This window comes from Pelophylax lessonae (genome assembly GCF_965119305.1).
Source record: "Pelophylax lessonae genome assembly, chromosome: 4".
In the NCBI taxonomy this organism is placed as follows: Eukaryota; Metazoa; Chordata; class Amphibia; order Anura; family Ranidae; genus Pelophylax; species Pelophylax lessonae.
This window is the reverse complement of record NC_138771.1, coordinates 83337655-83352424: the sequence shown is the minus strand read 5'-3', so window position 1 is coordinate 83352424 and position 14770 is coordinate 83337655. Positions and strand designations below refer to the sequence as shown.

The window sequence follows — 14770 nt, the reverse complement described above, 5'->3', positions numbered from 1 at the left end:
AATCCAGTGGTAATTAAATACCACTAAAAGAAAGCTTAATTGTGTGAAAAAAAATGATAAAAATTTTGTTTGGGCATAGTGTTGCATGAACGCGCAATTGTCATTCAAAGTGTGACTGCTCTGAAAGCTGAATATTTGCCTGGGCAGGAAGGGGGTAAAATTGCCCAGTAGGCAGGTGGGTAATGGATTTTGGGGCTTAATTCTACAACTGAAATTCTATTTATGTAGAATGGAGCATGCAGCTGAAGAAGTGACTGAAGCATTTTGGAAAATCTACAGCTGTTTTTCTGAACACTGACTCTGTGTCTCTTTTCTGAACTCTGACTTTTTTTGTCTTTGTATCCCATGTAAGGCCTTGGCCTCTCCCAGGATGTGGCTGGAGCTACTTTCATGGCTGTGGGAAGTTCAGCACCAGAATTCGTCACTGTATTTCTAGGTAATGTGGTTTTTAAAAAGAATGTTAGCATAGCTATGAATGTTAAATCCAAACTCCAGGGAAATGTAGTACTATTTTATTTGCTGTATGTATGGTGCACTAAAATACAGGTGTGCTGCCTTAGTGCCTTGGGGTGCCATTCATGATGAATAGCAATGCAACACATGTTAAGCGCATTACCTTGTGTTGTGGTAAGGCATGCATTTCTGCAACCTAGAAGTGTAAATCCAGACCTAAAGAGACTACTTTACCCAAACGCTGATACTTGACCCATTGCGTTTACCCACCACTCGGTCATAACTCTGTTTAGGCTTCCTGTCGGAGTTTAAACAGGATAACCTCATTCAAAGTAAATGGGTTCAAACATGCTTGGGACAAACCAAGATCTATGCACAGACAAAGTTAAAAAAACATAAATGGAAAGAAAATAAAGCATGTAGAAGTATAAAAGAAAGGGACCGCTTGGTCTTTTTCTTTTTTTTTTTTGCTATCACTCTTCTATGTTTCTGAGTATCCTCTTCGTGTTGGTGTTTGCACCTGGCAACTGGCCACTCATCCTGGGAAAGGGTACATGCTCCTCCATACCCAAAAGGACCCAATATTTCCTAAGGGTTCCAAAAGAGTCATGGAATGGTGGGGGGGGGGGGGGAGGTGCTGCGAAGGTGAGGATCAGTGAATTGGGGGTTTCTTCTTACAAGAGAACCAGTATAAGAAAAGTAACCGACTCTCTTTAGGGACTTATTCTAAAAGATGCAAACCTGTTCTTTGTTTCCAAGAGCTCAATATACTGTATATTTTCAATAAATGATAAAGCAAGCTATGGTAAGGGTGATGAGTTATATCCAGGATGCTAATATAAATCCAGTTAGCCTGCTGCAGCAATATGATACCATAATGCACCCATAGGGGCACCAGTCGTTCACTTTAGGTTTTTTTTTTTTTTTTTTATCTGTTTATTGAAAATTTAGACAACAAAAAGAACATAAACATTTACAGTGAGAGACCCTCATGAGTATACGGTAGACCACAACTGGAATAGGAGAGGGCTATATCTGCTTATTTAAAGGTGTGGCTCCCAACAACATAGTAAATAACCCCTAGGACAATTAAAGGGTGTACTTTAGGCGGATAAGCACTAAAGAGAAGGAATGTCGCTCACACAGCACCAAAATAAAAAGAAAGGCAGGCATCACTCTTTGGACACTTTAGGGGTTGGTTGAGTAGATTTTCACCTATTGTCATGTAGTCTTTGTAAAGATATTGAGACCAGCTGCTACCTCCCACAACACTGTTGCACTAATATCTGGCCAAATGTATTAAACCACTGCCTTTAGTAACCACTTCTTAACCAAGCTACTGTTCTATAATTACTATAAAATAATACATTGGGGTATCCTGCTTGTTCCTTGTCCCTAGTGTATCCCTGTAAAGAATTCAATAACAATGATTTGAAAGCTCTTTCTCCATAGCAGACCAGTGAATGGATCAGAGTTTATTCCTAAGCTGGCCATAGATGGATCAAAATTTGGCCACTTCAGCAGGGACCGACCATATTTTGATAGCTGTTCCCATTCAAGAGGATTTAATCTAATAATTGACTCCCACCAACATTCCTATAGACACACCTTCAAACCTTGTGGGCAGCCTTTCCAGAAGAGTTGAAGCTGTTATAGCTGCAAAGGGTGGGCCAACTCAATATTGAACCCTACGGACTAAGACTGGGATGCCATTAAAGTTCATGTGCGTGTAAAGGCAGGCGTCCCAATACTTTTGGTAACCTAGTGTGTTTGTTGGTGGCAATTAATGTAACTATGAGTAAATGTTATGGGCATGTTTTGCCACATTACTATCTGTTAAAATAATTCTGAACTGTGTTGCAGAAAGTTACTTTCAATGGTCTGTGTAACAGACCAAAAGGCAGCAAATAAGAGAATTTCTTTTTTTTTTTTTGAATTTGCACACACTTTAGGCTCATTCATATATCTTAAAGAGGAATTCCAGATATGGATATTTTTCCATATTTGCATTGGTCCAGCTTGGATCATTATAACTGTGTATATACCATACCTGGCCGATGCTCCTGGAAGCTGGAAATCACCAAAGTAGACACTGCTACTACAACACTGAAGGTTGCCTGCTAAACACAGGGGCTCTTCAGAAATAGAACTGCATTTTCTCAATGCTTGCAAAGCGTTCTTTGATTGGATGAGATAGAGATCGTGACATTAGAGTCCCACCTCTCCACTTCCAAACTTTGCAATCATTGAGAAAATGCAACACTATTTCTGAAGAGCACCTGGGCAACCTTCAGTGTTCAAAATTCACCCGGGCAGCTGCTCCGCATGAGACCCAGGGAGCATTGTAGTAACAGTGTCTACTTCAGTGATTTCCAGCTTCCAAGGGGATTAGCCTGGTATGGTATATACATAATTACATTGGTACAAGCTGAACCAATGCAACTATGTAAAAATATCCATACCTGGAATTCATCTTTATGATAAGTCCACCCTATTTTAGGGAGGAACATGTAACATGTTCCTAGTGCTGCAGATGCTGCCCCCCCCCCCCACCTGTGGCAGCAGTATGGGGAGTAGTTCCCTGTACTAGCTGTCACTGTTTGGAAACAGTGCAGTCGTGCAAGGCTTAGCCCACACAGCCGCATCATTCATACACAGCTCTGTGTGAGAATGAACTACAAGCCCCAGCGTACTTAACGGCTGTCAGCTTGTATATGTCAATGAAGTACCACAGCAATGTGTAGCACTGTAGTAGTTAATTGAGTCTTCCTGTCTGTGATGTATGGGTATACAGATAAACTGACCGTGTGCAGGAGACCTGCATGCCATCAGCAAACTGCTTATCGCTGGTGCAATGCTTTCCTCCTACTACAAAAAATAATAAATGCACATTTTTTTACCTGCATAAAAATGTGCATTTTATTATTATTATTATTATTATTATTATTATTATTATTTTTTTTTTTTTTTTTTTTTTTTTTTTTTTTTTTTTTTTTTTTTAGAAAGTGAATTTATCCTTTAAGCTACCTCTGAATGGTGCCTGGGCTGAGCGAGCAACCTGTGTTTTAAAATGCAGTGGAGCAGCCACTCAGTACAAGACTTGGAAGCAGGTGGAGATCATTGTCCATTTCAGTGATTTCCAACTTCCAGGGGGATCAGCCAGGCATGATATACAGTGTGTGTGTATGTATGTGAATAAATATATATATATATATATATATATGTTTCCTTGGTTCAAGCTGGACCAACATAGCTGCAAAAAATATCCATACCTAGAATTTATCTTTGAATCTGTTCAGACCTGATTGTTGCTAGAATTACCAGCTGTTCTCCCATATAAATGTTCACTCCGCTCCATCTTGTATTGCAGGTGTGTTTGTCACCAAAGGGGACATTGGAATCAGCACTATTGTTGGATCTGCTGTATACAATCTCCTTGGAATATGCGCTGCTTGCTGTTTGTTATCAACTGCGGTATGATGCCTGGTGTATTTTGCATATATCCACGAATACAAAAAGTCACCTTTTTGTAATTTTTCAAGTTCATAAAAAAACATTTACATTTTGGTCTGCAGCTGCTATGATTTTCTAAAACTGTTTTTTAAGTGTGTATAAAAGAATAAGCACATGTAAAATACAAAGTCAAGGCTCCATGTATGTGGTTTTCCAGGTCAACTCTGAATTGCTCTGCTGTGGTCAATGCATCTTAATGATTCATGCATTTACGTCTCATACTTACCATATAATGTCTAACAGTGCCAGACAAGCATTCAAATTAGCATTCATGTTCCTTTATTCTACATTTGATAGGCTGCTAGATAACCGTCTCAATTTAAATGTCTACAAATATGACGAACAAGTACAAAGAATTTTGGTAGCACTTGGGGTGTACAGTACCGTGTTGGCTCAGCAGACTGTATTTTGAATGTTGCTTTCCTTTTTTTTTATACAGATATTAAGGCTGTCTTGTTGGCCCTTATTTCGAGACTGTGTTGCATATGCAGTCAGTGTAGGAGCAGTAATTGGAATAACTTTTGACAACAGAATTTATTGGTAAGAAACCTTTTAATAAAAAAAATAAATATATATATATATATATATATATATATATATATGTCTATCAGAATACACAAGGACAGTAAATGAAGGAACTTTATAATTACTTTGATCCTAGAATGTACACATCTACTCACTTCTAATCCGACCAGCTAAAAAATAAACTACACAGTAAAATGATTATTTTCTACACAGTAAAAGAAAGTAGGCATTAAAACATTGAGTATAAGAGTGAACTTTGCTGTTTAGAGATGCAGTACTGTGAAAGTTTTAGGCAGGTGTGAAGAACTGCTTTTAATGTAGGAATGAGAAATATGTATTTAAAACTTTTTTTTTTTTTTATCAATTTACAAAATGCAAAGTGAACGAACAGAAGAAAAAGCTAAATCAAAGCAATATTTGGTGTGACTGCTCTTTGGCTTCAAGCCAGCATCAACTCTTCCACTTGAACACTTTGTACACTTGCACAAAGTCATGGATTTTGTAGGATTAGTCAGGTATATAATTAACCAATTCTACCAAGCAGGGGCTAATAATCATAAATTTTATATGTAGGTTGAAACAGTCATTAATTGAAACAGAAACCGCTGTATAGGAGGCTTAAAACTGGATGAGGAACAGCCAAACTCTGCTACTAAGGTCAAGGTGAGATTGTGGAAGGCAGTTTCATTTCACAGATCATACATTATGCCAAAACAACAAGACACAAGATAGTACTGCATCAACAAGGCCTTTCACAGACAATTTTCAAAGCAGACTGGGTTTTAAAATGTGCTGTTCAAGCTTTCTTGAAAAAGCACAAAGAAAGGGCAACATTAAGAACCATAGATGCAGTGGTTGGCCAAGGAAATGTATGCAGCAGATGAGACACATCATGCTTACTTCCCTTTGACATCGGAAGATGTCCAGTAGTGCTATCAGCACAGAACACCCACCTACTATTCAGAGAAGTCTGGCCAGAAGTGGTCTTCATGGAAGAATTGCAGCCAAAAATATATACCTCCAATGTGGAAACAAGGCTAAGTGACTATGCACAAAAACATAGGCATTGGGGTGCAGAAAAATGGCAGCAGGTGCTCTAGACTGATAGTCAATATTTGAACTATTTGGCTGTAACAGGAGGCAGTTTTTTTGGTTAAGGGCTGGAGAGCGGTAAAATGAGTGTCTGCAGGCAACAATGAAGCATGGTGGAGGTGCAAGTTTTGGGCTGCATTTCTGCAAATGGAGTTGGAGATTTGGTCAAGATCAATGGTGTCCTCAATGCAGAGAAATACTGGCAGACTTCTCCATCATGCCATACCAGGCAGGAGGCATGTGATTGGCCCAAAATGTATTCTGCAACAGGACAATGACCCCACGCATAAAGCCAATGTCATTGAGAACAATCTTCAACATAAAGAACAACAACAAGGAGTCTTGGAATTGATGGTTTGGCACTCCCGCAGAGCCCTAATCTCAACATCATCGAGTCTCTCTGGAATTACACAAAGAGAAGAATTTGAGGCAGCCTACATCCACAGAAGATCTGTGGTTAGTTCTCCAAGATGTTTGGAACAACCCATCTGCCGAGTTCCTTCAAAAACGGTGTGCAAATGTACCTAGAAGAATTGATGCTATTTGAAGGCAAAGGGCGGTCACGGCAAATATTGAATTGATTTGGATTTCTCTTTTCTCTGTTCATTTTTGTTAATTTAGAAAATAAACTATTAAAGAGGAAGTAAACCCTCCTCTGCAACTTGTACCTATAGGTAAGCCTATGATAAGGCTTACCTATAGGTACTGTAAATATCTCCTAAACATGTACCGTTTTTAGGAGATATTTAGCTTGCATGCAGCCAGTGACATCACTGGCGCATGCACTCTGAAGGAACAGCCGCTCGTGCCGTTCCTTCAGAGCCAAGTGCCGTGAAAGTCGGCTCCCGAACGCATGCGCGGGAGTGACGTCACCGCGGCCCCAGCCAATGAGATGGCCGGATGCGGCAAAGCAGGAAGAAGAGTGACCGAACATGTTGCCCGTGAGGGAGGTGAGCGAGCTGCACTGCGGAGCTTCGTTCTAAGGTAAGTATTTCATAATGAGCTAGTATGCGATGCATACTAGCTCATTATGTGTTTGTCTTTCAGGTGTTTGTTTTTTTTGTTTTTTTTTTTAATTCTGAGGTTTACAACTTCTTTAACACTTCTATTTCTGAAAGCATTCAGAATTTGCAACAATTTTTTACACCTGCTTAAGACTTTACACAGTAGGGTATGTAATTCCTAAAGTGACCACTGGCCTATAAACTATATCTTCTCATGTGTGACCAACAATTCACTGCTGAATAGGATTGATGGCACGCAATTCAGAACGGCTGCTTCTCCAATAGATAACCACTGGGTTTACCAAACTATAACAGTTGTGTAAAATTGCTAGATGTAAAATGTAGAGGTCAAAGCTGTTAAAATGCCGGTAATACATCAGCATGATGACGATGATGATGAGGATTATAGGGACCTCTATACCAGATTTCACAATATAGGAATCAGACCTACAGGTAATTCAAAATCTGCAACAGCAAAGCTTTCATCTGCCTTATCCTCTCTAGCCTTCTACTGAAATTAATATATAGTGAGCTAGTGCACTGTGTAATTGTGTCGGTGTCAGTAAAAAAAAAAAAAAAAAAAGGATTACCAACACAATACTGGCCAGAAACTCCTTCTTATGCAATAGTAGAACCTCAAGATTTCTAACGCAGAACAGGTGTAGTGTCTTTATTCTGCACCACTTTCTTCAATCATTGACCTCCATGAAAAAGTTTTTAATTTAATTGGCTCCAGTCATGCACTGATCACAAGCTGGCATTGGCAGTCACATGTCCTGGAGATGAGAAGGCTTTAACCTGAGCAGGAGAGATGCAAGGAATCTGCCAACTGTATCACAAAATGCTGCAGCGGGTGACCTAAACACATTACAAATGTCAGTGTTTAAGGAAAGAAAACATTACTGATGTTAGTGATTGGGGAAAGGGATGCTGATGCAAAGGATGGAGACATGGAGGAAGAGTTCTCCTTTCACAAAGAAGAACATTCCTGATGAATGATACTATAAGTTATGTTCCATGTGTTGTTGGTTTTTAGCTGAACTTGGGCTTTAAGCATATTTTCTTATTTGTGTTGCAGGTATGAATCTGCTTCATTGCTTTTGGTATATGCACTCTACATTGCGATGTTGTGCTTTGATATTCGACTAAGTCAGTACATGATGAAGAAGTTCAGTCCTTGCTGTAGATGCTTTGCAGAGGCATTAGAAGAGGGTACAGAGCAGCAGCTCTTACTGGGGTGGAAAGAGGAGAGCGTACGTGTAGTTCGCCATCATTCCCGGTCAGATAGCGGTATCTTTCAGGAAGACTCAGACTATTCTCAGCTCTCGATGAGTTTACATGGACTTAATGAGCTTTATGAAGGCAAGTATTGGCTGTATTTGAAACCTATTTTTCTTCCTCCTTTACGTTGCCAAATGTACATCAAAACAGATGACTACAGTGCCTTGAAAAAGTATTCATACCCTTTGAAATGTTCCACATTTTGTCATGTTACAACCAAAAACGTAAATGTATTCTATTGGGATTTTATCTAATAGACCAACACAAAGTGACACATTTATTGTGAAGTTGAAGGAAAATTATTAATTGTTTTCAAATATTTATTTGTAAAAAATGTTAAAGTGTGGCTTGCATTTGTATTTAGCCCCCTTTTACTCTGATACATCTAACTAAAATCTAGTGGAAACCATTGCCTTCAGAAGTCGCCTAATTAGTAAATAGAGTCCACCTGTGTGTAATTTTTAAACTCATTATAAATATAGCTGTTCTGTGAAGCCCTCAAAGGTTTGTTAGAGAACCTTATTGAACAAATAGCACCATGAAGGCCAAGGAACACACCAGACAGGTCAGGGATAAAGTTGTGGAGAAGTTTAAAGCAGGGTTAGGTTATAAGAAAAAAAAATATATCCTAAGCTTTCAAAATCTCACAAAGCACTATTCAATCCATCATCCGAAAATGGAAAGAGTATGGCACCTACCAACCTACCAAGACATGGCTGTCCACCTGAACTGACAGGCCAGGCAAGGACAGCATTAATCAGAGAAGCAGCCAAGAGGCCCATGATCACTCTGGAAGAGCTACAGAGATCCACAGCACAGGTGGGAGAATCTTTCCACAGGACAACTATTGTGCACCCCACAAATCTGGGCTTTATGGAAGAGTGGCAAGAAGAAAGCCATTATTGAAAGAAAACCATAGGAAGTCCTGTTTGCATTTTGCTAGATGCCATGCGGGGAACACAGCAAACCAGTGGAAGAAGGTTCTCTGGTCAGATGAGACCAAAATTAAAAATTTTGGCCTAAAAGCAAAACTATATGTGTGGCAGAAAACGAACACTGCACATCACCCTGAACACACCATCTCCACTGTAAAACATGGCGGTGGCAGCATCATGTTGTGGGGATACTTTTCTTCAACAAGGACAGGGAAGATGGATGGAGCCAAATACAGGGCAATCTTAGAAGAAAACCTATTAGAGTCTGCAAAAGACTTGAGACTGGTGCGGAGGTTCATCTTCCAGCAGGACAACGACCCTAAACATACAGCCAGAGCTAAAATAGAATGGTTTAGGATCAAAGCATATTCATGTGTTAGAATGTGTTTGACCCAGCCAAAGTTCAGACATAAATCAAATTGAGAATCTGTGGCAAGACATGAAAATTGCGGTTTACAGACACTCTCCATCCAATCTGACAGAGCTTGAGCTATTTTGTAAAGTAGAATTGGCAAAAATTTCACTCTCTAGATGTGCAAAGCTGGTAGAGACATCCCCAAAAAGACTTGCAGCTGTAATTGCAGTGAAAGGTGGTTCTACAAAGTATTGACTCAGGGGGGCTGAATACAAATGCACAGCACACTATTCACGTATTTTATTTGTAGAACATTTTGAAAACCATTTATCATTTTCCTTCCACTTCACAATTATGTGCCACTATGTGTTGGTCTATTATATAAAATCCCAATAAAATATGTTTTACACAGCTCCTGATCTTCTTAACCATTGACTTATACTGCACCCTACAGGAGTAGGACACTAGGCAGAAAAAGTCTGGCTACGCCTATGGGCAGTCTCGGGGTATACTCCCTCTATCTGCTATAGGTACTCATTTTTTTCTGCCTAGTCGGGAGTAAGGACCTAGTTCCTTGCTGGGATCTCTGGTCCTGGCAGTTTTTTCTTTTTTGATAGAATTTTCTTTTTCTCTTAGATTTTTTTCCTGTGAGATCTACAATCAACTGCCGGACTGGGTGACGGGCTCCTGGGTCCCTGGGAGCCTCGTGGTGCCATTTTCTTGTAGCCTGTGTGCTTAATGCATGGTGGCCATGTTTGCGTAGTCCGGCAGACATTATACAGTGGTTTGCGATTGAAAATAGTTGGCGGTATGACAGTGGAGCCCTCTGGGCGGCGATATTGGCAATGGGAGCCCCTCCTCATCCCCTGGTGCTGACTCCTGGATCTTTTGTTTTCCTGATCGCCGTTCGTGCAGTGCAGATTCTCCTGGTGGCTGCAGTGCCTGGTGTCTGCGGGGTAGTGAGACTGGTGGGGTCCTCTCCCTCTCTACTGGGGATCGATTGTTGCTCTGTGGCTGGCAACCGGGTGGGCTGCCAGAGCAGTGGGGGTTGTCCCTTAGTAGTGTTTTACACTTTTTTGTGGGGTCCCCCTGGTGACTCTTAGAGTCTTTGGAGCACATCTCCCCACCTGATCCCCTCTCTCAAGGCTCTGGGCCCCATCCATCCATTGATGCACTGATGGCGGTCCTGGAGTCCTTGGTGTCCCTGGTGGAGGGGGCTTTTGGGTGACAGGCTGGTAAAAAGTGCCCCCCGCCTTCCCCCGGTCAGATCCTGAATCTGATTCAGCCAATGCGGACTAGGGTCACCCTGCTGGCCTGAATCCTCAGATCGTAAGGAGGATTCTTTCACTTTTGCAACCGCATACAAAAAGGCGCTGGTGGACGCACTGACTGTAGCTGTGCGTGAGACCTTAAAGATGGAGGACGCAGCTGAAGCTGTGGCAGAGGCGCAGGTTCCCTTTGGCATTCACAAGCCATTCGGAGTGAAAAAGGGGTTCCCTTTGCCCTCCTATTTTGGCAGAATTGTCACTAAAAAGTGGGGACGACCAAAGCATCCCCTTGGGGTTTTCTAAGCGATTTTGCTAGGTGATACCCCTATGAGGAGTCCCTTCTTAAGAAGTGGACTGTTCCACCAGCGGTGGTCCTCCCTGTTTCCAGATTAAACAAGGCAACCATGATTCCAGTTGAGGAGTCGCTGGCCTTTAATGACCCGGCTGACAGGAAGGCGGAGGCTGTGGCCCGCAATATGTAAACCCTGGCTGGTTTGGCACTGAGGCCGATTTTCACCATTGCCCTGGTGTCGCAGACTGACCGAATGGGCTAGGATTTTTCACCATTACCTAGAGGGGAGTAGCCTCCCCCCCCCCCCCCTGCCTTTGCTGAGCTGGTGGACCAGCTGGTCCAGGGGCTGCATTTTATCTGTGATGTCTTTGGATGCGGCTCTCCTTGTGGGTTGGCTCTCTGTTTTGGCAGTGGTCCTTCGGCGTGCCTTTTAGCTCAAATGCTGGTCCTAAAAGGGCCTTGACTAATCTTCCCTTTCAAGGAGATCACCTGTTTAGTGCTACCTTGAATGACCTCCTTAATTGTCTCACAGGGGGGAGAGTACCTTTCTTCCGCAGGCTACTAAGGACAAGGACCCTAGTCGTGGATGTGGGCCATCCTTCTCGGGTCATAAGAAGTTTTTTCATCCCTCAGGGGCGACCGACGAGGGATCGGAGCCCTTGGGGACCTCCTCTGAAGGATCCAAGCAAACTTGTTCTGGCAAGTCAAGAGCAGGCTTCTCCAGACCGTGGACAAGGCCCCTTCAGCATGAAGGTGCACCCTCACCCATATCTGGGGTGGGGGGGACGTCTTCCCTGGTTCCCGGACCCATGAATTCCCCTGGTACAAGTCAGGTGGGTCCACAAGGTCATTCGGTCCGGCTACAAGATCAAGTTTCGTTCTTACCCTCTGGTAGGGTTCTTCCTTCCAACGTGCCACTGTCCCCAGTCCGCTTAAAGGCTCTTTTTGGGGCAGTGCAAGATCTTTTACTTTAAAGGGTGATGGTCCTGGTTCCGACTTCAGAGCATTTTCAGGGGCTTTTACTCAAACCCGTTTACAGTCCCCAGGAAGGAAGGCAAGGTGCGTCCCATTCTGGACCTCAAGGCGCTGAACTGCTTTGTGCGGGTGCAGAAGTTCAGAATGGAGTCCGTTCGCACGGTGGTGGCTTCCCTGCATCACAGGGATTTTCTTGCCTCCATCGATATCAAGGACGCTTACTTTCACATTCCAATATGTCTCGGTCTCCAGGCGCTTCCTCCGCTTTGCCGTAGGAGAGGAGCATTATCAGTTTGTGGCGTTACCCTTTGGTCTCTCTTCTGCTCCTCGGGTCTTCACGACAGTGTTGGCCCCGGTGCTAGCATTGTTAGGCTGATGAGGGGATAGCGGTACTGGGCTAATTGGACAGCCTCCTTCTGCGGGCGGAGTCTCCCACTGCTCTGGTGGAAAACCTGGAGATCACCATATGAGCTTGAGGGTGTTTGGCTTGATTGTGAATTTTCAGAAGTCTGCTCTGGTTCCATCCACAAAGCTGGACTATCTGGGTCAGACTCTGGACCCGGCCTTAGCCAGAGTGCTCCTTCCTCTGGACAAACTCCAGAAACTGCAAGCTGTAATTTGTCTCCTGCTGTCCAGCAGATGGTAATCCCTCTGGACTTGCATGCGGGTGTTGGGCCTGATGGTGTCTACCTTTTTGAGGCGGTTACGTTTGCATAGTTCATACCAGGTCCCTGCAAGGGAGTTTCTGGCCAAATGGGACAAGAATCCGCATTCTCTGGACAATCAGATCCGGCTGAGCCGGGGAACCAAAGAGTCCCTGATATGGCGGCTTTGTGCTTCGGCTGGGCAAATCCTTCCTCCCCTTGTATTACACAGTGGTCACCACGGATGCCACTCTGTCCAGCTGGGGAGGCGTCCTCAGCAAAATTTCTGCTTATGGGGTCTGGACACTGGAAGATTCCAGACTACTGATCAATGTCTCTATACTCCCAGCAATGAGTTCCTGGAAAATTGAGTGGCCCCAAACTGGCCTCGCTGGGCTTTGTACACCGATTTGGTGCGGCTGGTCGCCGATGTTCCTTGGAAGCTTCCTGTCGGGAGGATCTGCTGTCCCAAGGACAAATCTTCTTCTATCCTGCTTTACACGGCTTTGCTGTTGAACGCCAGGTGCTGATGGATAGAGGTTTGCCTGAGTCTGTGTGAGTCTCTTGGGGTTCATTGTCGCTCTTTTTTTCGGTGACTTGGATCTTGACCTTCCTTCAATGGGGGGTTTAGCAGAAACTGGCCTTGAGCACTATCAAGAGTCAGGTGTCGGCCTTAGCGGTCTTTATTCAATGGCCCTTGGTCACATACTACTTGCTGCATACTTTTTCTTTATTCAGGGAGTTAGGCACTTGACCCCTCCATTGTGGGCACTTGTCAAGAGTACGTACCGACTTTTCATAAAAGCTGTACTGTAGCTTCCATCAAAAAATAAATAAATAAAAAAAAATGTATGTATGTATGTATGTGTGTGTATATGTATATGTATGTATATATATATATGTATGTGTATATATATATATATATATATATATATATATATATATATATATATATATATATATATATATATATATATATATATAATATATAATGGAGGAAACCGACCTTTTAAACTTCCCATTCTCCATTCATAAAGGCGCTTTTCACTGATGGAAGCTAAAGTACAGCTTCTATGCATGGAAAAGGGAGGAAGAATGAGCAGACCTAGTCCAGCCACTCTGTTAACGCCTGCAACATCAGAAGATTACAGATCAGGGGGAGTGGGGAGAGGAGGTCAGAGGACCTCAAATTTCAAGACCAGCCAGCAGTACAAGGAACACCCTTACATGTACAGTATCTAACAAAAGTGAGTACACTCCTCACATTTTTGTAAATATTTTCTTATAACTTTTTATGTGACAACACCGAAGAAATTACACTTTTCTACAATATAAAGTAGTGAGTGTACAGCTTGTATAAGTGTAAATTTGTTGTCCCCTCAAAAAAAATCAACACACAGCCATTAACATCTAAACCACTGGCAACAAAAGGGAGTACACCCCTAAGTGGAAATGTCCAAATTGGGCCCAAAGTGTTAATGTTTTGTGTGGCCACCATTATGTTCCAGGACTTCCTCAATGGGGACATCACAGAGCTGCTGGATGTTAGAGACCTTGCGCTCCTCCACCTTCCTTTTGAGGATGCCCCACAGATGCTCAATAGGGTTTAGGTCCAGAGACATGCTTGCCCAGTCCATCACCTTTATCCTCAGCTTCTTTAGCAAGACAGTAGTAATCTTGGAGGTGTGTTTGGGGTTGTTATGTTGGAATACTGCCCTGTGGCCCAGTCTCTGAAGGGAGGAGATCATGCTCTGCTTCAGTATGTCACAGTACATGTTGGACTCCATGGTTCCCTCAATGAACTGTAGCTCCACAGTGCCAGCAGCACTCCTGCAGCCCCAGACCATGACACTCCCACCACTATGCTTGACTGTAGGCAAGACACACTTGTCATTGTACTCCTTACCTGGTTGCCCCCACACACGCTTGACACCATCTGAACCAAATATGTTTATCTTGGTCTCATCAAACCACAGGACATGGTTCCAGTAATACATGTCCTTAGTCTTTTTGTCTTCAGCAAACTGTTTGCGGGCTTTCTTGTGCATCATCTTCGGAATATGCTTCCTTCTGAGACGACAGCCATACAGACCAATTTGATGCAGTGTGTGGCGTATGGTCTGAGCACTGACAGGCTGACTCCCCCACCCCTTCAATCTCTGCAGCAATGCTGGCAGCACTCGTACGTCTATTTCCCAAAGACAACCTCTGGATATGATGCTGAGCACGTGTACTCAACTTCTTTGGTTTGCCATGGCGAGGCCTGTTCTGAGTGGAACCTGTCCTGTTAAACAGCTGTATAGTCTTGGCCACCATACTGCAGCTTAGTTTCAGGGTCTTGGCAATCGTCTTCTAGCTTTGGCCATCTTTATAAGAGCAACAGTTCTTCTTTTTTTCCAGATCTTCAGAGCGTTCTTTGCCATGAGGTGCCAT

General features: G+C 42.9%; 1 protein-coding gene across 1 annotated transcript in view; it reads left to right on the top strand.

Moving 5' to 3' along the window:
- SLC24A5 (solute carrier family 24 member 5) overlaps positions 1–14770 on the top strand; it is a gene marked incomplete at its 3' end in the record, with an annotated part of 105033 nt that overhangs the window by 48742 nt on the left and 41521 nt on the right. Inside the window, exons 3-6 of the mRNA XM_082254928.1 lie at positions 353–436; positions 3824–3927; positions 4406–4506; positions 7666–7949. Of these exons, the coding sequence (XP_082111054.1) occupies positions 353–436; positions 3824–3927; positions 4406–4506; positions 7666–7949 (573 nt within the window). The remainder of the gene's footprint in view (positions 1–352; positions 437–3823; positions 3928–4405; positions 4507–7665; positions 7950–14770) is intronic.